The sequence below is a fragment of the Chroicocephalus ridibundus genome, chromosome 13 (assembly GCF_963924245.1).
Source record: "Chroicocephalus ridibundus chromosome 13, bChrRid1.1, whole genome shotgun sequence".
NCBI lineage: Eukaryota > Metazoa > Chordata > Aves > Charadriiformes > Laridae > Chroicocephalus > Chroicocephalus ridibundus.
The window spans coordinates 11,404,403-11,432,150 of NC_086296.1; the positions used below are offsets into that span (position 1 = coordinate 11,404,403).

General features: G+C 45.9%; 1 protein-coding gene across 4 annotated transcripts in view; it reads right to left on the minus strand.

Moving 5' to 3' along the window:
- Window positions 1–364: 364 nt before the first annotated feature.
- Window positions 365–27,748, minus strand: part of ADORA2A (adenosine A2a receptor) — a 31,678-nt gene continuing 4,294 nt past the window's right edge. For 3 of the 4 annotated variants that reach the window (XM_063351184.1, XM_063351187.1, XM_063351185.1), the window contains 2 exons: window positions 14,448–15,341; window positions 365–6,610 (listed from right to left, as the gene is read on the minus strand). In XM_063351184.1, coding sequence (XP_063207254.1) covers window positions 5,650–6,610; window positions 14,448–14,797 — 1,311 coding nt within the window. In that variant the 5' untranslated portion in view covers window positions 14,798–15,341 and the 3' untranslated portion in view covers window positions 365–5,649. Of the gene's footprint in view, window positions 6,611–14,447; window positions 15,342–15,842; window positions 15,863–27,748 lie in introns of those variants that run through there. The other variant, XM_063351186.1, reaches the window with a different exon arrangement.

Genomic DNA, 27,748 nt, shown 5'->3' on the forward strand with positions numbered 1-27,748 from the left:
CTGCTATGTAACACACCGTTTCTGACCCCGTGGTGGTTTGGGGGAATACAGTGCTCTACCTTGTGTTCAGTACGCAGCTATAAACATTTTCCCTTATTGCCAAGACAACAGATGGGAAGTCAGAGATGTGAGGGGTCTTCTAGTCTTGGGTATCTGGGTCTGTCACCTTGCTCCTTGCTAATACCTTCTGCGAAAGAAAAGGCAGCGCCAGGGAGAGAGCTCTCTGGAAGGATTAGTCCACGGAAAAAGCTAATAAAATAACAAGAAAACACTTGCACAAGAAAGGGCCAGCCAGCTGGAACTTCCTGCGACAAAGGCACTCACACTCTCTTTTACAAATATATTTTATTATTTTAATGCTTATTAAGAAATGTAACCAAGACAGACTCAGCAGCACCAGCGGCTCCTCACTGCCCAGCAGTCTGATGACTTCACAGATATGAAAACTTCACAGATTCAAAAGAAAAAAAAACAACAACTTTGGTCAACGCACTTTAAATACATTTGCATGCACAGATTCTCCCACCCCCTTCCCTCCCCTCCCACTGGTAACTGACAAACAGAGGGAAAACAACAACTATATTCATAAAACACTTAAATTAAAAGAGTAATTGTTTTATAGTGACAGCGTGTGCAGCAGGGCGTTCATAGTGTCTTGGCTGGCAGACCACAGAGACAACCGCTCCACAGGACAGGGGGCAGGAACACCAGCTCCTGAGACAGAGTTGGGGAAGCAAAGGACGTTCTCAGATCAACAGTTCCAGTCTTGATTTCAACACATCCTTGTGTGAACAGTCCCAGCAGACAAATAAGACAGGGTGTTACACACAACATTGCCCCAGTTTGGGGATTCTCAGTCTGTCAGGGTTAGCCACCTCTCACGCAAACGAGGAGCTGGTGTGATTTTAGTTACTCTTGATGTGTTTTACTGTAAAGAAGGCCAAAACTCAGGGCTAGAAAGAAAAAACTCTGTTGTATGACTCAGTGCAGTTTGATGCCCAAAACAAATTGGGAGAGAACTATTAGGCAGCTAAACTCAGCAAACATTGCCAGAGAGTATTCTACAGTTTTAATGCATGTCAGCTCTGTTACAGCATGCTCGTCCTTCCCAAAGAACATGGCTGGATTGATTTGTTATTGGGTAGGGCTCACGTTCATGAAGCAGAAGGGCTTTTGTTACACCTGGACACGCTCATGAAATGAGACAATGCATCTGAAAAGGAGACAATCCATAAGAACCATCTCTACCTCAGTCACATACAGACCTTATGAGGTCAACCCTCCGCACACATCAGGCAAGGCTGACCTTCTGCAGCGACCCCAGCAGAGCCGTAAGACTGGACATCCTTTCCAGAGTCCTTCCTCAGCAAGTCACACCTTGGTTTCATGCCAGCACCATCTGCGCAATCCCCACCATATTCCTGCTTCCCTGAAATCCTCCCAAACACCTACCCTACAAATCTTCCGTCACCACCAAGATTTCCCACCTAACCCCAACCCTCCAGCCTACTCCCACACCTTAGAGACTTTTCTATATCCACCAGCATCCCCTGGAGCCTCTTTTCAAAGAGCGATCAAAGATTCAGACTACTCCATGTAACTCCCAAGTCCACCTGCACAATAAGCTTCCTGGCACCAACTGAGATCAGTGGCAAGCCTTTTCTGTCTACAGTAAAACCAACTATCCCACCATGCCAAATGGCTTCTGTGTTCAAGAGCTGCAGTTCAAGCTTGGCTTTGAAATATTACTGATCCAAAAGAAACTCTGCAGGACAATGCTGTAAGTGCATTCACTTGCACACACCAAAAGCAGTGCCCTATTGAGGAGACAGCCCCAAGAAGAACTCTTGATAAAGTTACTCCTGGCAACTCAAACTTTACTTTCTCCAAAACCCCATAAAGCAAATAAACCCTGGAGCCTAAGAGTCTCCAGGGAATGGTGAAATTCACGGAATGCCCTCACACCAAACGAGGGACCACATCTCTCTCTGGGTCTTGAGCCATTTTTAGTAAGATGTTCCAGTTCAATGAAATTAGTCTCTTCTTACCCCAGCTCTTACTCTCTGGACCCACTGCACCTCGGATTCCCAAAGAGGTCTTCTCCAGCCTGTCTTGATGGTCACCTCATTCTTCCCTTTGTCTTGGTACCACCTTTGTTTATCCAGAACAGCTATATTTCATCACTAAACATTCTCCAGCTGGAAGGAAAATAGGGATATGAGAGGGGAGTATAAGAAAAAAAATTAGTCAGCTTTCACTTTTCTAATGATCCCTGCCCTATGCAATCTGGAAGAGAGATACTTTTCTCAAGGGCAGAGTGTGTTGCCAGGAGAAGGAAAGAGCACACTTCGTTGATGGGATCCTCTGAATCCTTCTTTTATATAAAAAGAAAAGAGAGAAAAAGAGAGAAAAGAGAGAAAAGAGAGAAAAGAGAGAAAGAGAGAGAAAAGAGAGAAAAGAGAGAAAAGAGAGAAAAGAGAGAAAAGAGAGAAAAGAGAGAAAAGAGAGAAAAGAGAGAAAAGAGAGAGAAAAGAGAGAAAAGAGAGAAAAGAGAGAAAAGAGAGAAAAGAGAGAAAAAGCCTTGAAATCCCAATCCTTAGGGAACAAGAAATAAGAAGCTCAAAATGCTGTTCAAAAGGCTCATGCTGGCCACAACAACTGCTTCAGAAACATCTTCTGAAGGTCCACCTCAGACATATGTCTGCCAGAAGGCACACAGCATGTGGTGCAATTGCCATCCCTTCCTTCCTGTGACTACAAACTTCCAATTCTATATAAAACACGCTGCGTCCTTACCCCCACTGCACTTCCTCCTGCACACATTCCCTGGCCCCTTCACACACCCTTTTCATTTCAAATCTGGATCACTAATATTGAAAGGGACTGGACACACTTGGGGGGCATCTCAAACAGCAACAGAAATGCTAATATCAGGACATCTGGAAACTCAGTAAGCTCGCGTGGCAATCTGGTTGGGCAGGAAGGTTTTCCAGAGGGACAATCCTAAATTTATCGCATCAACATAGATCAACTTGATTCTTGTGGCAACCAAGCAAGAAGCTGCCATAATTGAGTGTGAAGAAGCTCAGGAAACAATAGAAAGCAACCAACCCACATCAGCTGTTGAAAGTCTGATGCTATGTGGCATAAAACATCCATTTACAATGGCAACTAAAGCTCAATAGGAGGCACTTCTGCACTCGCGTGTTCTCCAGCACATGAGCGATGCTGGTATTTTCCCACACTTCCTTCCCTGCTCTGCTTCTTTGTGGACCTAATTGTTATTGACATGAATACCGGATGTAATCTTGTGTTATTCTTAGAAACATTTCGGCTCCCAACTGAGGCCTGAAGAGATCAGACCCCCATTTTCCTGACTGAGTTCCTCTGCCACTGTTACAGGAGGTCAGAGGAGCCATCCCACAAATAACCTACAGAAATATTCCATCAAGAAAGAACAAGAGTAACAAGATCCCAAATCACCCTACAGAGGAATTACCTATGACGTCTGTCACGGGGAAATGGCTTAGCGTTTGTTAATGGTGCTGGAGTGATAATCCACTCCTCTGACGTTAGACTACGTGGAAGAGCTGTGCCAAGAAAGGAGCGATTCAATTAAACTGTGAAGTCTATTGTTCTACAAACTTGCCTGTCTTTCTGCTAAGGATCGTGGTGGCAACTACATCTTTTTATCCGTCTCACAGTAAGCTTTGTGCTAGCCTGGAGTACTTACATACTTGAACACGTTCAGTATTATAAACTACTCCCCACCTTCATGTAGGGAGACTGGCAAAGATTCTCCTCAAATAAAACTGACTTTTCATTTTAATAGTTCACAATATTTAAAATAAACATGGAATAAGAACACACAAACCCAACCTGCTTTTCCTCAAATATCAAAATCCAGTTCCCCTTTCCTCTGTGAAAATGGGATTATTTGGCTTCTGAAATGTTAATGGACAGACACGAGGAGGAGTCAGTTTTGGGGGATGATATTTCTGGTGTTTTCAGGTAGGGAATAAGCTTCAGCTCCCTGGAATTACCAGACTCTTAGTTTTCCAGTAGGACCATTACTGCCTGTTTCTCCAGAAGGTTGATGGTATTGGACATGGATTATTTGTCTGGAACACAAAAACCAGACAACCTTTAGGTAGAATTCAAGCTGATGTGGCATTCTGCTGTGCTTGAGCTACCAGGCTTCATAAGGGATACAGAAAATTATCAAACTGCTGTGGAACACCTCTACAACAAGCCATATCAGTGCACACCCTTGCTGCAGCACAGATTTGCCTTTTCTCTTATACAGACAACCACTGCAGCTTCTAAGTTGGCTTCCACTACTACTGACGCCTTTCCGCTTCTCAGAGCAGGAGCATCTTCTAACCAGACAGGCCCAGCTCTGTTGGCCTCTGCACCACAGGGACACATCGGGCTTCACAGTAAAGCACATCAGGAAAAAACTGAAACCACAGGAGAAAAGGTGCTTAAATAGAGCTCACTGGAATTCCAAAAACAAGTGTTACGTACGTGCGTGTGTTCCTCCTTACCCCAGTAAAGAAGAAAAAAAATCCCACAGCCTTTTGAGCGAGGATGAAAACAACCGTGGAAAACAACCGTGGAAAACAACCGTGGAAAATTAGTTCCCCTCACACATGTTTGGGGCCATGGAAAGAATTTGCATTCTAGGAGCTCAGGAGGACAAGCACAGAGACAGGGGAAAAAGCAGACAGTGCCCACCAGCCTACAGACAGCTCTTCACAACATCTCGAGGCACAACCACCCTGGAGACACAGACCACAGCCCGGCCTGCTTGTGTACTCTCTGCAGCACCAAGTCCTGCTAACAGCCCTTCTACTAAGGGAAATCCATATTACAGACGCCGTTTTCATTATTTGTTAGACAAAGTGGAGAGCTATGAGGTTATATTTGCCTTGTGCATCTGGAACATTGAGCGCTCAGGGAATGGATATGAGGTTTTGCCCATTTTTTATAACTTAACATAAAGTAATCTTATCAAGACAAGAAAAAAACCCAAACATTCGAGCAACCTGTTGCAGTATAAGCTTCAAAAACATGAACTGAAAGACCAAATGCCATGGTTGAAGGTATCCAAAGTTCCCATCACATAAATTCCTTCCCTCTCCAAGCAGCTGCTGGCATCCTTCCTGACCAATAGATGTTGCTCTCCCCCTTTTGTTTGTTGCAGGGCGAAAAGTACTAAAAGGCCCCTTCCCTGTTGCTCTTTGCAATTCAGTGAGTACTTCCAGCCATGCTTTTATTTCTGTTGGTAAAGAGCAAAACTGACATACGACCACAGATACACAGTACAGCATAATGTCATGATATGCCCTGCATCAGCAGAGTCTCCCAGTGCTGAACTTGGAATGACGTCTTTGACCTTGGCACTGCTCCTGGTGACAGGTCATTGATGGGCAACGTGTCCCTCCTTCCTTAGTCCATTTCAATGGTCTCTTGGCTTTTCTCCAGTCTAGTATTTAGGATCATCCCAACAGTCCTGGGTAGGGACCCCTTTCTCCACAGCGATCTGAATACACACCTCTCCCCCCGCCCCCCAACCTCCCTTTCTGCCATGGCAGAGGTCACCAATCAAAAAAAAATAATTCTACCAGGAAGACTTTGACAGTCTCATCAGGAAACATCCGCTGCTGCGAAGGCTGCTCTTTCCAGATCTGAGTAGGACACCTGGGCATCAATTAGCTCTTCACTGTGAAGCTCCCTGTTCATACACGCATCTGAGAGAATCCCATTTTTGCAGGAATGTGGGAGATGCCCATTTGTCTCCACGTCCAGAGCATTTCCATTCTGGTGCCATTCCAAGCCAGCTTTACATTTGTTTAAGTCCTGCTTTTCAGGATCCCTGTGAATCTCTCCATTGGTGTATACCTCTAACGCATACTCGCTGATCCGTATGCTGGCGTTCTCTGCGTCCCCACCATGCATGGAAGTCCTAGAGCTGGCTGTTCCTGCTTTGAACGGCTCCTTCCGGCCCAGGATATGCTGGCTGATGATTTTACGGAAGGTGTATCGGAACTCCCTGATTCGGTAGGCATAAATTAGAGGGTTTACAACCGAGTTGGCATGAGACAGGATAATAGCCAGATACATCAGCCAGAGGGGAGCATGGGCACAATTTGGGCAAAAAAGGGTAAAGCAGTTAATAATATGTAGTGGAAGCCAGCAGACTGCAAACAACCCGACAATGATGGCTAAAGACTTAGCTGCATGGACTTCCTTCTGCAAAGTGGAGCGAGAACGTTCCCCGTGTACCATCTTGTTCTCCATCTGCTTCAGCTGTCGCCGGGCTGCCATGAAGATTTTCAAGTAGATACCAAACATGAGGAGGAGGGGCAAAAGCACACAGGCAAAGAAGTTGTAGTAGACCATGTACTCCATGGTGACCACAGCCTCAAAGAGACATGCTACCATACTGTTGCTGCAGTTGATGGGAGAGGACTTATTGGAACCCAGCTCTTCGATCTGGGAGCGATTGTGCCACCCTAGCATTGGTGTCAAGCCGATGATGAAAGATAATACCCAGCAGATGGCAATGATACCTTTAGCTCGAGAGCCAGTCACCAGGCCATTGTACCTACAAAGCAGAGGAAACGGGAATTACATCAGTATCATTCAACAAGCCCCTCACACCCAAGCAACTTCCCAATGTCCGAGAAGACAGCAAGACAGACACCTGCTTCTTCAGATGAGCCTTTCAACTGCCATGCAGAACCCACGCAGCACAGCAAGGACTCCATGGTGACAATGTATGCCACCTATTTCCCTCCCCTTTCCTTTAGGCAGTGAATAGGTGACAGACAGAAAAGCAGGGAAATTAATACAGTTTTCATCTGTGTTCCTTCACTCCGCCAGCCCATTTTGTCATGCACATAGATCTTGCAGCCTGGATAATCAACAGCACGGCTCTGACCCTTGGTAATGAAGCCCACCGTGGCTCTCTTGCTGAAGGCTGAGGTAGTTCCTCCTTTGCAGCAAAGGAGCAGCCTTGTAGCATGGAATTGCTAGGTCTGTCTTGCAGTAAACCTGTAAGCCAAATAGCACAAAAGAACTCGGAGGCACCGTGCTATCACCCCCCTGCCCACATTCAGGTGTGCTCCTGGGAAACTCTGCTGACCCGACTGCAGAAGCCGGGCTGGCATCGCCTTGCACAGCACCTCACTCTGCTCCACAACGGCACTTCCAGGAAGGCAAGCACCACCGACCTTCCTTAAATAACTGAGATAAATCAGCTGTTTTCCTCACCAGCCCGGCTAAGCTGACCCCATGTCTTCCTCAGGAAGGAAGAATTAAGCTGACGGTGCTCTGGCTACAGGTGTGCTGTGGGCTGCACTGCACACACCAAAAGGGACTTCAGTGGTGGAGGTATTGATATGCCCGGCTGAGGCCACTGCTCTTAGCAGTAAATTCTCCAAGATCTGTTGAACGAGACAGCAAGCAACATGGCAAGAATCTGACAGCGCAGGCAGGGACACTGGTTTGTTTGAAATATCAGCCAGTTCCCAAGGCCTTGCAGGTTACTGTGAGTCCTGAGCTGACTCCACCAGTTCTTCTCTCTGAAAATGTAAATCAGGGCAACAGTTTAACATTTCAATGCAATTTCCTTCCCTTGGTAATGCTTAGCATGGAAAGTAGATGGCCGGATTCCCACATTGTCCAGCGTGGGTCCCACACTGTGCTTGACCCCATGTGTCTGTGATCGGACAACGGTAGTGCTGGGCTCCCAGTGTTTACCCAATGCTCCTTCTCCCTCTGTCCCCAGAATTCTCTCAGCAAACAAACATTTAAAAAAAATAATCCAACACGCCATAGAAATCTTTCCATCTCTCAATAAAATAGTCACTCCCACAGGTTCATGCTCCTATCCCAGTGCAAGTTCAAGACATGGGATGAGAGAGGCTGCTTTTGCCAGGCACGGCACAGAATGGAGATCCTGCACATGCTTTAAATCCCTGCTGATGGGCCTTGGAAAAAAACTGGCTCCACGCAAGACCCATCAGGCTTGAGTCTCTCTTCCTCAGTTGCATTTCAAAATCAGAAGAGAGGGAGTGGGTGAGGGAGCCAACCACGCAATTCCCAGTACACAAAATACACTGAAATCCTCCTTCCAGAAATGAGGGAGAGATTCAGCTGATTCCGAGAGATAAAACGGTTTCTCCAACAAGTAGTGGATCCTGCTCAATGCTTAGGGGATGCTGAGGGCACAGCATGGATGGTAGCAGGGAGCTGCTGACTTTCAGACCTCATCAACACAGCAAAACAGCATCTGTCCTTTGAAAAGTACACTTCAGGGAGCAAGAGATTGGCTGAAGGCACTTGAAGCTTGGAAAAACAAAAAGAAAAAAAAAAACCTCAAAACCCTGCAGCCCTGGAATCGGCTACATCTTGTCAGAGGAATTTTGAAATTGTGCAGCTGTTATCCCACGACTAGAGATGTCCCTTCCCTTCCACTAAAAATATATTCATTACTGCTCCAGGCAAACACCCCCCCGGTTCTCCCTCCCTCTTACCCTCTGGGGATTCCCACACAACAAAGTTTACAAGGCTTAGGAACAGCACTTAACCCAAGCAGCCACCCGCTTTCCAGCCACAGTGTATTTGGCAGTGGCAATTACCAACGTATCAGTGAGTGCATTTCCGTAACGCCTTGCTCAGTATCTCCAAGGGTTAAGAGAGAAAGCTAAGAGCATCCTGTCACATCGTGTGTGGCACTACGTTGGCCAGGTACCCACTGAGAAGTGTCCATTCACTTGGGAGAACCTGATTTCTAGGACTCACGTGAGACACCTCTGGCTGACTTGGCTGAGGTAGGGGTATTGTCCAGTTGGACTTTCCTGGACTCATTCCTTTTGTCCACTTAGAGGTGTCACCAGGCCAGCAATGAAGAGTTTGTGCACCTGTCTAGGCATCTCTCTAGGCTCACAGCAGCCAGGCCAAAGCGACTCTCTGGATCCCCAGTGCTTTACAGCTCTACATGGTAAGCTCAGAGCTTCCAGGAAGCATCACATATACTGCGAGTTGCTGGCACCTATGCAGGAGAGACAGCCTGCTGAAAGGAGCTGGTCACACCTACAAGCCCATGTTCTGCATACTTGGCGGGTGACTTTGCAGCATGTCTGATGTGTCCAGACAGCACTGGATTGCCAGTGCACAAGCAGTTCTTGTGCTTTCTGGAAATACTGGACTTGCTACACAAACAACTTCTACTCGTGAAATTCCAGACACAAAGAACATTAGGACGAGGGGTAATGGCTTCAAACTGGAAGAGGGTACATTTAGATTAGATATCAGGAAGAAATTTTTCACTATGAGGGTCGTGAGGCACTGGCCCAGGTTGCCCAGAGATGTTGTGGCTGCCCCATCCCCAGGGTGTTCAAGACCAGGCTGGATGGGGCTTTGAGCAACCCGGTCTAATGGGAGGTGTCCCTGCCCAGGGCAGGGGAGGTGGAACAGGATGATCTTTAAGGTCCCTTCCAAGCCAAACCATTCTGATTCTATGATTAGTGCCAATCACAGGGACACTCATGGTGGAGTTGGGTGTGGGGATAGGGTCACCATACTTCTCCAGAAAACAAAACCCACTTTTGCAAACAGAGGAGATTGTGGATGTTTTCCCCAAAATAGTGTCACCTGCCCTGCTGCTCTCCCAGCTGTCAGGCTGGCAAACGGACTCCGGGAGAACAGCTGCCCTTGGCGAATGCACAACTCATCTGTGCTGCCTAAAGTAGCTTGGCTGAGGATGTGACACTTCTGGATCCTTGGCCTAAGCTCTGTGTCATCGAGACAAGGATTCCTGCAGAAAGTATAGTACCTCACTAGTCTGATTTATAAAGTATGAAGCTGTGTGGAAGACAGAGCTCGTATAGGAACCATAGGGTTCTTATACCTCAGGTAGAAGTTAAAATCTTTCCATGTATTGCACGATATGTAGCTGGCCTAACTCATCATCAAAGCATCCCACCAGCCTGCTGCTTGTCTTCCAAACCCAGCTCTGGTCACGGCACTGCACATCTTGGCCAGATGGCTCTGCCATGCATAGAGCACGTTTCAGCTGTTACTGCATCACACCAGAAAGCCTGTGCTCAGTGTTGAAGGCACTGGGCTTTGATCTGGATTCCATCTGTGCTCAACAGTTTTTAACAAATCACTACAAAACACCGAACAAAATCGCCGAACACATCCCTCAACAGCCCACACCTCAGGCAGCTGCAGTCATAGGGGACAAGACAAAAGGAGGACATTCTATCCCTAATACCTATATCTGGAAACACGAGACACTGACAATCCCAGTTCATCCAGGAAATCTTGTGGCAGAGCAAGAAACCAAACCCAGACCTTCTCATGCACCACAGAAACAACCCTTTCCCAGTAAGTCAGTCAAGAAACTTTCTCCCCTATGACCAGGTGCTAACTGATACTAGCGCTTGTCTATGTGACAGAGACCGGCTAGGGTGGGATCCCACAGGTGGGCACAGCGCTCTAAAAAGCAGAAGCAATACTGGTGGGCAGGCGCCACTCTCTTGCTCATGGCACAATATCAGCTTCCAGACTAAAACCTTGGTAATAGCAAGTTCCACTAGCCACGAAGCCATAGACAACTGCCACTGCTTTCAATGCCGTGCCCATGGTTGCTCAAAGGAGGCAGTGAATTCTTCTTCTTTCATATTAGGTTGAATCTGCCCATAATCTATTTGACACAAACATGAGCACATGTAGGAAATGACTGTCATAAAGTCAAAAGGTTTATGGTGACTGGGGAAAGAAATAAGTCTGGATACGGCTTAAAGTGACAATAAAACATTCAACTCCTGATTCACTGACTCAGATGCTCATATATGAGCATTTGAGAAGGCAACCCTAGAGAATTAAAGCAACTGCTGAAACAGACTGTTCCCAGCACAAAGGTCCCTTCCATGTCCTATAATTTATGCAGGGTTTGTGTCCATCTCCCCTATTCTTCCTACCCCGGACTTTGAGAAGCCAGTTCTTCATGTCCAGCACCCCTAGCCTCTGGCAGAAAAGCATCCCAATGCCACCTCAGAGCTGCAGTTTCAATCACCACCACACGGGATAAATCTGTCCCTATGTTCCAAACATAAGGGAGCTGCACCTCAGTAATGCTTTCCCAGAGAAGCATCCCAGCAGCTTAGGCATCTCCAACTTTCACCAGAGGAAAAGGTCTGCACTTCAGCAAGTTCCTGCAGTTGGCACTGTATGACCTGCGTAAATATTTATGCCACAGGTGGATACCTGAGTCCAGCACACAGAGCGAGCAGGAACCTGAGAAAACTTTTCCATTTGCCTGCAGGAAGAAAAATGTCTCCTCTCTTCCCCGTGCATCGGAACTACCTGTCCTTCACCATGGCAGTATCTTTACCAGAAATGCCTGCACAAGAACACGTGGCTGGGCACTGTGCCATCGGAGCATTTGCTGGCACCAAAGAGCCTGGAAAGCGGCAATTGTTCTTGGCTCGTGACTTCATCCTGGCGCTCAGACTTGCAGCCAGTTTTGTTTAGAACACCCAGGGATTTTATATCAGCGAGCGCAGGTTTGCAGGTACCTGCCATGTTAGAGACACAGTTTGGATTTTACCCGAGACCGAACAAGGGCTCGGACTCACTGCCTTGGGAGTACTTTATTGCCACTTGCAGAGCATTACATTTGTATAAAACCTGGCAGAATTCAGCAAAGTGTTTGAAAACTTTCCAAAAGTTTATCTAATTCTACACAATGCTTTAATCGGTTGAAAGGTAGAACCTGTAAGACATTCACAAATTAGCTTTTATGTATTTTTAAATTTTACCTATAGGTGTCTTTCCTCACTGCAATTTTTTGGGGGATGGTCTTTTATCCACAGAAAAATCATTCCAAAACTAACTCTAATTATGTACTGAGGTGTCCAAAACCAACTCTTCTGCCTCCTTAACACTGACAGTTTATTTGTGTGGGAGTACACATCCACATACACGTCCACTGAGACGTGAGGTTGCCCTCCTTAGGACAAATCAGATATGAAACAGTTAAAAAGAAAAAGAAGAAGAAAAAAATCGGTTTGGCCCTTTTTGGTTTTGTTAGAGTGAAGGAAGTCCAACTTATTATTTTTTTAAGAGCATTCATCTAATGAATATTAGGAATGCCTGCTGTTACCTTTCTTGTCCTCTGAGGAGGAGAGAAGAGGCTTTCCCAGGCATTAAAGGACGGGGTGAAAACGTGCATCATTAGTGGCAGAACTTTCCTTCCAATGGTTTGACACATTTTTTGAGACAACCAGATATTAGAAAAAGAAAAAAAAAATGAGGATATGAGCAGTCTGAATCATATCACATTTCCCTCTTCAGCTAATGAGCTTTCACTTTCTCAGCATGTCTGAGGCTATAAATCTAATGCTTATTCAGCCATTAATTCTTAAGGGGAAACACAATTTATAAGTTCTTCGCTCCTACTGTAAAAGGACAAACCAGTAGAGGACAAGGAGGGGGACGAACCTACGGATCTACCTGTGGGTTTCTGCATCCAATCAGCTCCCCTGTTTCTGGGGCAGAAGAGGGTGTGCTCTGTTTTTTCAAAAACAAAACAGTGAAACCAGTACAGTGCCCAGCACTGATGGAGTCTGATTTTTCTAAAAGACTCTCTACCTTGGCTGTTCCAGGAAATTAAATTTTCAAGATAATATAGTTACAATGATACCCCCAAAAATGGGCAGAAATCCAGATTTTTAAAATCCTTTCCCTGGCAAGTCATCCTCTAGCAATAAGAGTGCTTAAACCGTCAGCAGAAGTCTTCAGAGTTAGCTCATGAGAGATGAGTTAAAGACATTAGTCCTTCTCAAAACCATTTCAGAGGCAAGCCCCCGAGGGCTACTCTACATATGTTTCTTTGTACTATTTATCGTTATTTTGGTTTATAAAGTGAAAACATCTATATGTGGAACTGTAGAAAAGTGGAGGCAGTCCAGTTTATAGGTAACTAATATCGATAGAGTTTTCTCCGCAATGGAACGGAATTGTTATTTCTTACAGCTACATCAAAAGTAGAGGCACAGCTACAGGTTTGGAAACCAGCAATTAACGGTAATGATATAGCAGCACAAGGTTGCTGAGGCAAGGCTTCAGGAAAGACTATGCTGCACTGGTCCACATGGAAAGGTAATCTCCGCAGCTCTAGGGAAAAGAAAGCTTTCTATTTTTGAATGGGAGGTTTGTGTTAATCGACATAAATGCTGGATGACCAAAGTATTCACAAGAGACAAAGTTGCAGAGGTCAGCACAAGTGATTGAAGCTCAACAGGAGTGAGGATGTCCAAAAACTCAAACTTGACAGCACAACAATCAATAAGTTGTTCCATTTTTGCAGCCATATTTGTTGTTCAGGACGGGAAGCAAATCTCTTCATTCCTGAGAGTGTGCTGCATCCTCCTAAGGACAAGACGGGAAGGAAGGAGACTCCTACACTTTGCCTGCACCAGCCTCTCTTGGGGCTTTCTTGACATCTTTTGAGCCTATTGAATGGCTCGGAAGCATTGTCACACAGCATTCAAACCCAGCCCACAAAACACAATGCTGCTCTGCACCCACAGTCAGGTACATCCCGTCACAACAATGTGCTTCTGGAAAACTGAGCTGAGTAGCAGCCCCTGTGCGTGCGGCAAAACTTCCCCATCAGCCTCCCTGGTTGCACACAAAGTAGCAGCTAGTCATATTCAGCTTTCAAGCTCTAATACTGGAACGTTCTTTTCTTCCTTTAAACTCCAGAGTAGAGACCACAGAATAACCATCTGCAGGTCTGGGCTGGGACAAGCCACTGCCTTGACCTAAAACAGGCTTTGCTTGCAGAGGCAGTGCCTAAGCTGCTCCAAATCTTCGTAAGGCCCATTTCTTCATAGCCTGCTGCTTCTCCTCCCTTCACATTTAATGGATTCCCAAGAGAAAACCCCCATCCACACGCTCCACAAGCCTGCTGCTACAGCTGCAGGCAGAGTCCCCCATTCTCCTCACGTAAAGGAGACAAGTTGGCCTCACCCCCTTTCTGCCCTCCACCATGTATTGCTTTAGCTCCGCTTTCCCACAGTGATCCTTCTGGTGCTGTTGGTGCAGCTCAGAGGGCAGGTTATTGAGGTTACCGCACGAGTCCGTCTAAATATGGAACAGCAGCTCTGAGGCAGCGCCACTGCGATGCCATGGGTGTACACCACATGAGGACAAAAAAGAATTGGAAAAAGAAGCGACCATAAAATCCATCAGCCAAGGCAGCCTTCAAGACCTTGAAAAGTTTTTTTCACATTACAAGAGAAAAAGTGCCGATCCTCATTTAACTTTTCCTTCCTCAATTCATGTCCAGATCTGTTGTTTTTACTGATATTCATCCCTCACTGCCCTCGCCCCACTCCGTCCCCCCAGCCCATCCCCGGGCTTACCTGAGGGGTATGCGGATCGCAATGATTCTGTCAATGGCAATAGCAAGGAGGCTGAAGATCGAACTCTGAGTCAAGACCAGGACGAAGCAGGCAATGAAAAGGCAGCCATAGAAGAAGGCACAGAAACCAGTGCTGATGGTGATGGCAAAGGGGATTGCCAGCATGCCCACGGCAATGTCCGCAGCAGCCAGGGACACCACAAAATAGTTGGTGACGTTCTGCAAGTTGCTATTCAAATAGACTGCCCAGCAGACCAGGATGTTCCCCAGGATGGCCAGCACTGCGATGATCAGCTCCAGGACGATGTAAGCTACATCTGAGAGGAAGTCTTCTTTCCCATGTACTAGCATGGTGAGAACGACCAGGCCAATGTGAGAACGTGCCAGAAAAGCTCAGCGTTCATATCTGCAGAGCACTGAACAGCCAAGACACTTCAAAGCTGCCTGGGGTCTGAAGAGCACTCAGCTGCCAGCCGGCGAAGGTTGCTCACACGCACCCTGTTCTCCCCATAGCTGCTGAAGATCTTTACAGTAGCAGGTGTCAAGAAAAAAAACCAAGGGCTTGCCAACTCCAGAAAAGGGAATTAACCACATGCAGAATAATTCAAACTCCAGCGGACGAATGGACAGGAGAATATCTCATGTAGACATACGCTGCTCCCCAGGCTGCGAAGTCCATCAAGCAATACGACACTGAAACTATATCATATGGCAGCGTCACGTTGGCTGTGACTTTTTGTTTCCTGTTGACAATCACACTGCTAGTCATGGCTTCCTGTCATGTAGATACCTACTACCAACATCCTCTGGTTCTCTTTTTCACCTTTTCCCGCTAGGACGTGGGAAGTATTCTCTTCAGATGAAGCAAACATTCAGCTTCTTCACTTGTAGTTTCCTTTAAAAAAACAAAACCAAAGACAAACACTAACCACATACACTAAGTAATCAGCTCTACGGAGGAGATGGAAAAAGCAAAATCTCATTACAGTGGCACATTAAATTGATAACGGATATTAAAGAGACCTAGAAGAATACATCATTGGCGAAAATCTCACATTTTGTCTATCCTGAAAGCTGCAGGGACAGAGCCAAGGTTCAGGAAGGCAGTATTTCACAGTGGTGATGAGAAACAAGGGACGTTTTGTTTTCGAGGCTACCAACTGAGCTGGCACTTCAGCAGCTGCTCCAATAGTCTGCCCTGAAACACAAGAGCCCCGCTAATTACGCCTTGGCAAGTGCTGTGGCTGCACAGAGGAAAGGTGGAGGAGCCTTTTTCCATACACCTGTCGCCCTCTGATCGTGAACACAAGACTTGAGCCACCTCGTGCCGCCCACCCGCAGGTACTTTGCCACAAAAGCGTGCTGCACCAATACGCTGCTCTGCGATGACACAAACCTTCATTCTTAAGGGGGTTGTGTCACTGGCACATGTGGTCACCACCCTGTTGCCATACCCAGTCCTTCCTTCAAGCGCACAGACACTGGAACGTGATCAACGTCAGGGAGAATAGTTCGAGGTAAGTCAGACAGTGACATCTTTGAGGACTTTCCCACTGAGCATGCACACTCTCTGCAAGGGTCTCTGCAGGTTCTCCTCCTGCAACAACATCGGGTTTGTTCACATAAAACTTTATCCTATAAGCAAACCATTTATTTGTTATACCTGCATTGTCCATAGTGTTTGCTCTGTCCACAGATACAGGTCAGCACCGTTCTTCAACTACAACCAGCCGGAAACACATCCACCAAGACACGTCGCTCCCAGAAACACAAGACATAGGCACAATGCCAACGTCATCTCTCAAGAACACGTTCATGTTCCTGCGGTATCACGCACACAAATCTGGGGCTAAATTTGGTGCTGCTTGCAAGGGAACATGGTCCCTACAGCTGCCATTTCATGTGAACAGATATATACCTATGTGCTTGCATGCCTCGCTCGCACACTGATCTTGTGGGTCACCTCGTACCTCTGCTTTCAGATATGGGGGCATTTCACCACTGTTTCAGCTAAAAATATAGCAATGGAGAATACAGTTCCCTGAGCTTCGTGCAACAGTCAAGACATAATTGTTTGCTGTCCCACCCTGTCACTTCCAGAGTGGGTTTTCAACCTTATTTAGCAAGCTTTAGCAGCAATATTTTCTCCTTTAAGAGGGCAGCTCCTTGAAACATCAAAGGGCTGGGAGAGAGAGACACAGCACTAACTGATAAATCACTTGAGCTCAGTTTTCGATGCAACGGGAACCTCCAAAACAAAAGATTTTTGGGACCCCGTCCACAGGTGATCTGGTGTGGTCCAACCCAGCGGGGTCTCATGCCTTCACAGTTCACTCTGTTTTCAAGTCAGAAATCTAATTTCTCAGGATAAAATAAAAGGGTAAAGACAGTGATAATAAAAGAAAATATGATTAACTTGTGATTCACATCTGATCTCAGGAATATAATCTAATTTTAGTCCTTTCATTGATTTAGAGCTGTATTGCTAATGCTGCATTTGAAAGGAAAGTGAATGATTCTTGGTGGTTTGGATGTGCTTCAAAAACATAGCTTTTTGTCCACCTCCAGCAATCTTGTTTATGTGTTTTCTTTGGTTTGTGTGGAAGAAATCAGCAGAAGAGATTAGTTTGTGATCTAGCTGTTAAGAGGAAGATAAAGATCATCCATTTAATCTTTTCTAAAGTACAAAAAAACCCCAAGAAGTCTCTGTATTGTCTATCATCCTTTAGCAAAAACTCCGTTTTTCCATTGACCTCCTAAAGATTGTTTCTGCTTCCTTGAATTTCAGGGATATCAGTGATATGCTCCTACATCACTCTGCTAGCATCTGATTGTCCTTTACAAATCCCAATAGCTTTGTTCCAAAGCAGTGATACTGAAAACTAACACTGCCCCCCCACCCCACCCCAGCCTGACTTCCAGGGAAGGGGATGAGAATTAATATTAGATAGAAATAAAGAAAATGTGGAGGGAGAGAAAACAGAAAGGGTGAGATGAAAAATAAACAATGCTCTGTGTGTGAGCAAGAAAGGAGGAAAAAAGATAGGAAAAAGTTGGTAGGAAAAAACCAACCCAACCAAGCAAGGGAAGTAGCTGGCAAAACAGGTCTGTAAGAGAAAGAGAGCACGTGTGCCTGTCAGAGTATGGCACACGGCTGTGCCTGAAGGCTCTGAAGCACCACGTCCCTTAGCACCACGGCAGCAGAGACGGCGACAGGGTAGCACTCCGGCCATGGAGGGGCCATGCACCTCTCCTCTTTCCAACATCCTCGCACGCTTCCATGCAGGTCAAGCTCGTGACCAAACTCCGGCATCGGGACAAGTTTAGAAAAAAGTTAACAAATCACTGTGACGTACTTGGGCCAAAACTACTGCTGCGTAAAGTAAAACCACCACAGAGACCCCCACGAGCTACTGTGAGATGAAGTCAAAAGAACTGAAGAAACTGCTTTCTGAAAGGAGCCACTCTGAGAACTGGTCACGTTAATCCTGATGCTGAGAGGATTTACTTAAAGTCCTGCTATGTTGCTCTTGCACCTCATGTTTGTACCACGTACCCCTCAGTGAAGAGGATCAAAGTGAAATTACTGGGATATTCTTCCCCATTTAGTAGGATTATGAATCCATATTAATCCCAGATGCATTTTGTTTAACCTGACTCTTTCAGTCGCTCATCTCAAATGCATTTTCCAACAGGACACGGAGGGAAGTAACAGACCTACGCCATGGAGGTCTTCCACATACTAATTGTCCATCACAAAGACAAAGCTGGAATTGCCTACAGCTCTGCACGTATCCTGAAAAACCACAATGCTGGAATCTGAAGTTTAATGACCACTCACATGCTGTTTTCTGACACAACAGAGCTTTTAATGTTCTCCTTCAACTGCTTATTTCATGGTCTGATGTTAAATTTGAATTTTTAATCTCTGAATTTGTTTAGTCCCTTGTTTCCCCTCCCCCTTCACAAACAGCAGCCCGATTCTTCAACCCAACCCTTAGCCATTTATTCCAAAGCAACCTGTGAGATGTTATGTCCGGAAGAGGACAACGTGTCCTTCCACCCTCTGCTCTCAGATGGGCTGGAAAACACTTAGAGAGTTCTGCAGAGCCAGCACATCTCAGAAGAGAAATGACTGGAGCTGAGCAGGTGTCCCAGTCATGACAAAACATTTTGTGTTTGCTTCAGCACCAGTGCTGCTTCTGCAGTAGCCACTGACATGAGAAAAAGCAATTATTAGCCACACAACCCCAGCACATCAGAGGCCTCACCTGCTACCTACAGAAGGTGCCACAACCCGGGAGGTTCCCATATTCAACCCAAACTCACCCTCTCTCCTCATTCATCTCTTGCAGTGTCAGCCCGCTATGGCTTTCACCCAACACGATAACAAGTCTTTAATTGTAGAAGTACTTGCAACTTGCTTTAAAACAAGAACAAGCTCAGCCTTTCTGCTCATACGACTAGAAATTCACTGCACAGGCACAAAATGAAATGCAGACCACCTAGTGAACACGACGTGTATCCAGAGGCAATACAAAATTTATTATAGAATCATCTACTTCATTGAAGACGCAAAGGCTCAGCAACCAGGTCTGACAAGACAAAATTAATTAACAACCTGCTTTACTCACCATAGAAGTGTATATTTAACATCTCAAGCCCTTGAGGGATCAATATTGTAAGCTTCTTGAAACGTAAGAAAAATAACCTGTATCACACAACCTGCTGGACAGCTACAATTAGTATTTCTTCTTAAACTCGTGTTTTATTTTGTTAATTGGATTAATTCCTTCTTGATACCCTGGGCTACGTTCCGGCCTTTTCCCCATGATTAAATAAACCTTTTTTGCCACTCACAAACCTGTAAAGCTGTTGCTTGGTTCGTTTTTAGTGACTTGGAACACTCCGTTCTCTCTCATATTTCACCCCCAATGAAAAACTGCTCCTTGAAAATTCAATAAAGCATCTGAACAGCACGTTCCCATGAAGCAATTCACCACTGCAGCCTAAGCAAGCTTTTGTTTGGCTTCTCCAGTTGGCTTTGGACTAAGGTGTTGCCCCTTCTCTTTCCTGAGTGCCAAAGCCATCGAGGTGAACCCCTGGCCACTGCTTGGGTCAAATCACCCACCTCAAACAAGCCCATTTCCTGCCCTTGGCCCCATCAGGCTGACATCAGTCACCCCGGGTTCGGATGCCCACGCTTGGTCACGCTGGTACGGAGAAGACGCACCCTCTGCTCTGCGTGCCAGGCTGACGTATATGACAATGTGTGTGACACTTCAGTCTGACAGCCGCTCTCAGGCATCAGCAAAATCTCCGGGGGATCAGCAGCCCTCAGGGCACCCAAGACAGTCTATGGGCACAAAGGTGAGAGGCTGCAGCTTCCCCAGGCTCCGAGAGGACTGGTTTCTCTTTGTCTGCTTCAGGACAAGGTAGGCAAGGCAGCAGGCAGCTCAAGAGGCACGGGGGAGTCTTCATCAAGGCTCATTCCACAGATCGCAATCTAGCATCTCCTTTTGACAACATGAGCCTTCCCAGGTACCAGCCGGTACAGATTACCTAGCTCCCTTAGGGAAAACCCTTCAATTCACACATGGCTGTAAGCAGAAAAATTGGTGCTGCTAAATCATTTGTTTCCTACTTTCCAGAGCCTGGAGGGGGAGATGCTTGTCAGTTTTTATCCTCTCTTTGAAATCCCTTCAGCTCAAAGAGAATCTCCCTATCTGTTAAATCAAAGACTCTAAGAAATCTTGTCTCTCCCCAATTCTTTAGAGGATGAAGTCACAATAAATAAGCCAATGTGCTCACAGGCAGTACACAAGTTTGCAAAACAACTCAGGCTGTAAAACAGCTGTCCTTTTGGGGAGAACGATAGGGAAGGCAGCAGTAGTACTTTTCTGAGTTGCTCAGTGGTTTCCTTCCTGAAGTTCAATATTTTATGAATACTTCACGTAGAGCGGCTTCCCCACACCCCTTACTGCTCACACGAAGCCAGTGTGCTTGGAGCTCTCCGAGAGCATCCTCACTCCTGCTTCTTATCGAAGGACAAAGAGTGTGACCGGGTGGTGCAGGACAGAGAGGGGGAAGGAGGCATCACCCGTCTAACTAAGGCATACTCTTTCTGGTTCCCCTATTTGCTTTATTATTGGCTGCTGGCTAAATGATCTTTTAGGTCATCTGCTTACAGTAATAGGAGGAAATTAAATATTAATAATAGACTATTTCCCTCTAGACTGCTCTTTGTTAACAAAGGATACAAGTGAAACAAAGCAGGCAAAATTATCAGCACACAATGCTCTTGGTTTTCAGGTACCCGCAGCACTTGCAGTTTCCCCTCAACCTTCCCTGGAGTTAGAGATGCCCAGTGTCCTGCACACCTGCCTGTGTGGACACCCACACAAGTGCAGAATGTGGTGATGTCTGGAAATCCTTGTCTGGAAAATCCTTGTCTGGAAATCAAGGGGCTCCACATGGCAGTCTGACCCTTCCAGAGGATCGTTTCAGACTTTATCCAAAACATAATCTGAGCCACTGATGCTCTGACTGCAAAAACTGCAGGGCTAAGGGCCTTTTGAAGCACAGAGCTTGTCTCCGCTTGGGGAGTGAAGTCTTCCTCCAGTGAAAACCCTACACTGGGGTAGCAAGGTTTCTGGATTGGCTTTGTAAATTCTCTAGAAATACTGAGTAAAATGAGGGCTTCAGCTTTGCTGAACTTGGTCTAATCCCTTCTTACAGAAAAGCAGCAGCCCTCCAAGACTTAAAACCTTCACTCCATGTACTTGTGACAGGCAAAAGAAATGGCTCTTCAGAGATCTGTACTACCCCTGAACTGACAGAAAAAGATCAGAAATGGGGAAAAGGGACAGCATTTCTGCTTTACGTTTCCATCTCAGCTGCAGTCCAGGCCAAAAAAGGAGGCTATACTCGCAGCAAGAACAAGCATGGTGAATCTGGGTGTAAAGTCTTTATTGACTAGGGGATTACTAGAGACACCCATACCACCGCATCTGTGACAGCAACAACAAGCATAATAAAATCATACCCTTCAAGCCTGTCCCGTGTCTTTCTTATCCTCATGATTTTGTTTTGTGATATAAAAATTACAAAACAAAAATGCCCCAAAAGTGAAACCCCACTGGGCAACAAACAAGCAAAGGTCATAACACCAATGGGCTGGCGAACAGGAATGGCTAATCCAAAACCAATATTGCAGCTTTGCCTCCTGCCCTCCAAGTGCTACAAGTGGATTAGTTTTTATTGCAGCAGCGGAAGAGAAGACTAGAACAGAACGCATTTCACCATTTTTTTTTCCTAAGTGGATGTTATAAATGTTTAAAAGCAAGAAAAAAACCTCACAGTAATTATTCCCATTCTAATGGTCACAAAAAGCCAGTGAGGGCAAAACTAAGTAAGGCTGAATGACCAGCAGTTAAATAAGCCAGATCGAACAAACAAACAAAAGGGAAAAGGTTCCCCCGTGCTCACTAGAGTAAAGTCTCACTGAGCAGCAGGCATCATGATATATTGCCAAAAGGCACAGAAACATGTTGGATTTTTGAGCAAACCATTTGTATCCAGGACTGATGATGACCTACAGTGGCATTTCCAAAAATAAATATAGTGCATTTGGATAAGCTTTCATAAGACAGACATGTTAAAAAGCATAATGAAAACCACGTACCATGGCCAGAAACATGTTATTCCTGCCAATATCATCCGCAATGTCTCTGAGGAGCCAGTTTTCTTTTCCTGTGTGAGGGAAGAACTAAAAGCAAACTCTGCCTCCCCACAGCCCTACTAAAGCCAGCTGTGTTCACACATAAGGAGCATTTCCTTCAAGAACAAAATAAAAGAAATGAGGAAACGGGATATAAAGAAGAGGTGACCCACTGAGGAATACAGGCAAGGGAGGAATTCACTCTCAAAATATTTATCATATTGCTAAATGCATCCATTCTGGTATATTTTTAAATAATAGAGTAGACTTCTTTCCAGATGTGACTTCACCTCTCATTTCCATAGGAGGTTTCCAGAGAGGCAGTTGAGAATTGTGTACATCTGTTTGTTTTCCTGTCTTTTCATCTAGTTGTTCCCAAACCCTGCTTGCCTCCTCTAACTACAGGTTTGCTCTTCATCAGTTCTTGTGAGCCCTGCTCCCTCTCCGAGCACCGTCCTTCTGCAGGTTGTAAGTAGTGTTGGCCTAAGCTCTGCCAGCTTAGGTGCAGGGACTCAGCTCCAGTGCAGGGACTGCTGTTGTACCCAGTCAACCAACATCCTACCTTCCAGAGTAGAAGGAATATACCTCTTTCCATCTCTCTCCATGTAACTTAAAACAATGCCTCATCTGTCCTTCCCTATCCTAGTGAAGGCACTGTACAACTTGCACAGAGATGAGCAAATTCTACCTGCCTCTGAGCCAACGCAAAGCTGTCTCACTGCATTAGCTCATCTGTGGCTCATATGCTGACCCCTCCGCACAAGGGTTATTACTCAGGACTCACCACGGAGCTCCCATCACCACCCAAGTGGTTTGACTCACACCCACCCACAGTTTGAAAAGCAGTCAAGCCTCCATTGGGTTGCTAACACAGCTCATCACATCCTTCCTCCCCAAATTGCCCCCTTCTCTTATCAATTTAAGCAGTGACACAGCAGCAGCACTCAGCCCGAGCTCCGCAGCGCCTGCCCCACTGACAACGGCAGCAGAGCCTGTCCAAACACACCCAGAGCTCCCCCCTCCTCTGCCCCTGCCCAGCCACCTCACCGACTGCCGTTTGCTCTTCATGGGCTCTTCACTGCTGCCTCAATCCCAGGGATCGGGCACGTGCTCCCTGTGCCTTGCAATACCGGCTGATTTTCGTCCAACACAAGAAACCCTATTTCCTCCCATGCCCCAGGGTGTGCCCTGGCCCATCACACCCCCAGGTTGTGCACCAGTTTGTTTACCCAACTCATTTCCCTCAGTTTGTCAATCAGCCACCAGTGAAAAAGCATTCAGACACAGAGGGACGATGCTGGTGTGGTGTATTCATCCCAAAAGCAGGCAAAAGCCACAATGACAAATTTTCTGCCTCCTTAGTTTGTTTCCAGCAACTTTCCCCCTTCCATTTTTTAAGGTACTTACCCTGACTCGCTAATGCTTATTTGCTCTGTGTCACACACCATCCCGTTAGTGTTTCTGTCTCAGTCTCAAAGCTATTTAAGACATTTTTAGGACTCTGCCACCCGCTGTGGATAAGGAGGAGTTGATGCTCTGATGATGTCTCGAGGCCACATGCCCTTACTTTGTCCCTCCCTCGTCTCTTTGCTATGACTTGCACCCTATGTCTATCACTCTTGCAAAAATGACTTGCATTTTCACTATCGTAGTCAGCCACACCAATACAAGCCTTTTTAGAGGTACTCAAAGTGACTTTTTTTATCCCCCAAGTCCTCGATTATAATCCAATTTATTAAGAAGTCTCCAGCGTCACTGCTTACTGATCCCAAAGTCTCAGTCTCTAGCTGCTGCTCTGACGACTCTAACAAAGTCCTTCCTTCATTTCCTAAGTCCTCGTGCTGTGGTAAAAGCACATCCGCTTACAAGTAACAGCCTCCTGCCTCTGCCCGCTTCCTCCTCCAGCTGCTCAGGCCAGAGACGCTGATGTTCTGGGGTGGAGAAAGCATGCAACTGCTGATGAAAATGACATTTCTAGTCATCAGATTCTCTCCTTCTACATCAAACCATTGCACTGGAGAACAGTAGCCATTCATAAATCACTTTAGAAAATATTTTACCAGACTTGATAGATGTTTATGAGTTAGTGTGTTTGTCTAGTCTAGAGGAAGCAGAAAGGCAAAGAGAGCAGCAGCAAGTACCCAGCTACAATAGAGACACCTCCACCACCCTTAGGAAGCAGTCTTTTTCTCCTATGAAAACTTAAGATATTTATAGTTTCTGCACAATAGGAGATCATTAAAAGCTCCAGCTGTAAAGAAACCTGCAGTCATTTCTTAAATACATGACAACCACGATCTTCACACCTTGCTGAACAAGGATAAGCCAAAAAAGATTCCCAAGGCAAATTCCTGAGGGACTGTGGCAACTGGTTCCAAACACAGATGATGTCAGTCGAGCAGAGATGGATCCCAGGGAGGTGCCCAGAACAGGCAGCCCCAAGACTTTAGGACGGTTTCTCCCAGGTGGACTGTGTCCATCTCTTGCCTGCTGCAATCATACAGCTAGGCTGTACTGGGGCTACATGGAGGAAAGGAAGATTTCCCTTTAGGAATGGGGTAGGAAAGACAACAAAAACTGACAATGAATCCTTCAGCCCATGAATACATCTTCTTACATTTCTATATCCTGCAAGAGCTAACACTGTACAGTTGTACAGAGAAAAAGAATCATGTAACTACATTGAATCTGCCAGAATCCTCTATATCCACCCGTGTTATAACCCTAAATGAATCAGAGCGGTCAAGCAGAGTTTGGATCAGCCTTTAGCGAGACACAGGATGACATAAAACAAAAGACTGACATGTTTTAGGTGTTTGACAAAGTTAGGTGCCTCAGCATTAACAGGTCCAGCCAAAGAGGCCTGATTTCTGGGAGGGAAGCACGTTTTGGAATCAGGGTATTTTAAGGAATCCCTGACTGGGTAGTGATTAGCACAGGTCGCATTTTGCCAAAAATCCAAGCTGCAGAACATTTAAGAAACTTTTTAAAAGTCAACGTGCTTCCCCACACATTCTCTGGGAACTCTAACGGTGCTGGTGCCAGCCCAAGTCAGTCTGATGTTATTTTCCACCGTTCCATTGAACCTGGGCACTGATCTGTGGATCGGACGTATGTGGAAACTGTAATTATTCAAATCAATTTCAAACACGTGCCTCTGCTGAAGATTGTATTAAAGAGCTACATACCTCCTAGCTGTCTTTTATCCTGGGAAACTTTTCCTATGGAAAATCCCAGTCTGTGCCCAAGTATATGGCTCTCATACTGAAACCAAAGTTGTTATCACCGCAGCCTACTTCCCTTAACTCCTTAACCTCAACGATGGATTCATACCAGAATCTGACAATCCTATTCTTGGGAAACCTCAATAACCAAAATGATAGGTCATTTTTTACAGGACTTTCCCAGTACAAGAAGGGAGATGTGGGTAGCAGGCCAACATCACAGAACAGGCAAAGAGAGCAGAAACACTTACACTCCCCTAGTAAGAAAAAAAAAGGGGGGGGGGGGGGAGAAAAAAAGGGAGACAAGAAGCGAGAGGAGAACACAATAGTCTAAAACCGAAACAAAATAGTTCCAAAGAAGCAAAACCAGGAGAAAAATGGGAGAGACTCTGAGGTCTGAATACTAATTGAGGAAAGAAACTTCTAACAGGCAAAACACTGCAAACCTCACCACTCCCAAAGGGATGCATTAAAAGAGCAGAATGAGCCCAAATTACACTTCCCTCTGTGGAGCAGCATTACTCACTCAAACGCATGAGGGACTCTGCCCAGGGAGATACGCAGATGTGACCCCCGGCTGACGCTGGCTCGGGTTCAGCTGAGCTTCGAACGGCTCCACCAGTGAACAATCCCTCTCCTGCCCTCCTTGAAGAGCTGCTGAACAAGGAGCCACAACTGGCCCTGTGAGCGTCGCCTGGGATAATCACAGGGGACGGGGAGATGGAGCATGCTGTATCTCACTAGCCGGCAGATAAAACAGCCCCAATCTGCAAGTACCAGAGGCCTCCTGAGAATGCCTGAGTGCCTTCCACCCTGGATTTGAGTGCAATCACAAATGCTAATCAACATACAGACAGGAGCTCAGCATGTCATTCCTCACGTCTCCAAAGCTTCAGGAAAACCCCCCTTTCCTCTCCTTGTATCAGAGAGGGACAGGAAGATTCCCTCATCCTCTGTATGCCGTTCCCTCCCCTCCCCTTCCCTGGCTCAAAGCATCCCTGCAAGTTTCACTCCCCGCTAACTTCTCCATTGTCTCCAAACCATTGTTTGCAAATGTTCCCTAAAAATACTATGTAAGGTATTCTTTATTCCTGTTTCAGGTCTTTCCACATCCCTATGTAACACCTGGGCTTTTATCTTGTTACCTGTCAGATAGTGAGAAACCGACTGCATGCAGCCCCTGACTTATCATCTAAGATAAATACGATCCGTCTTGTAGTTGTCGTTTCTTTTCAAACCCTGCCTTCCACTGCTGCATTTGTAGTTGTAACAAATTACTTATTTTATTTGGGCTTGAAATTTGTAATTAAAAAAAAAAAAAAAAATTAAAAAAATCAGCAAGACCCCCAAAACAAACATAAAATTTCAAATGTGACCTTCCTGGTACTAGATTTACTGCTGCTTTGCGGGCAAGGAGGCTCCAGTACTCCTGCTCTTGTGTATCTTCTACAATGGCATTTGCATATACTTTACATAAGATATGTTGTATTTTATGCTACCTGGTAATTTTTATTTCTAATGATCAACCAACAGGCCCAATGATGAAAAGCATCCTTTCTCCAAAGCAAGTCGTAAACTAAACTGATAAGATTTGAGTTAGTGGCTTCAATACAAGTGAATTGTGAGGTCTAAAGTGCTCCAAGCTACCACCTGAGCCTCTGCTGTCGCTTTAGAAAGGCACGCGCCTCCCCCAGGTCCTATCCTATCCTCTGCCAGCCCCACGGGGATGTCTCACATCGCACTAGATGTCTGTTTATAGCACCCGTATCAAGCCCCAGGCATCCTGGGCAGGAAGGGACAAAGCTCGCACTCAGACACATGCCGCAGCACTGCTAATGCTTTTGCCTAACAGCAGCCATCACCCTGAACACGTAAGTTTTACAGAAGCCGCCTTCTTGCATTTGGCTTTTCTCTGAACTCTCCTAAGCACTTAGTGGCTCTTCAGCTCTTTTCATAACCTCATCGCTCTGTGTTTATCCAAAGAACTTGATCCTAACTTTACAATTGCATCACCATACCGAGCTGTATCGCAGCCTACCTACCCCATCCCTCCCCTGCTTCTGCGGATCTCCAGCTACGCCGAGCACAAGGTCGCCAGGTTTCATACGATTTGCTCCTTACAGAACACAGGTTGAGGAGTGAAAGAGGTCACGCCTTTATTCACTCACATTTACCAAATACCTGCATTTGCTGAAGCACTTCTAAATACTCTTTACTGATCCTCTGCAGGTTGCCCACTGTGCTCAGGATGAGGAATGAGTTACAGCAAAGGAGGTTTAAGCTGGACATCAGGGTGTTTCCTGCACACCAGGAAAGTATGGAATCTCCACTGCAGGTCTTTAGGAGCGGGATGGAGAA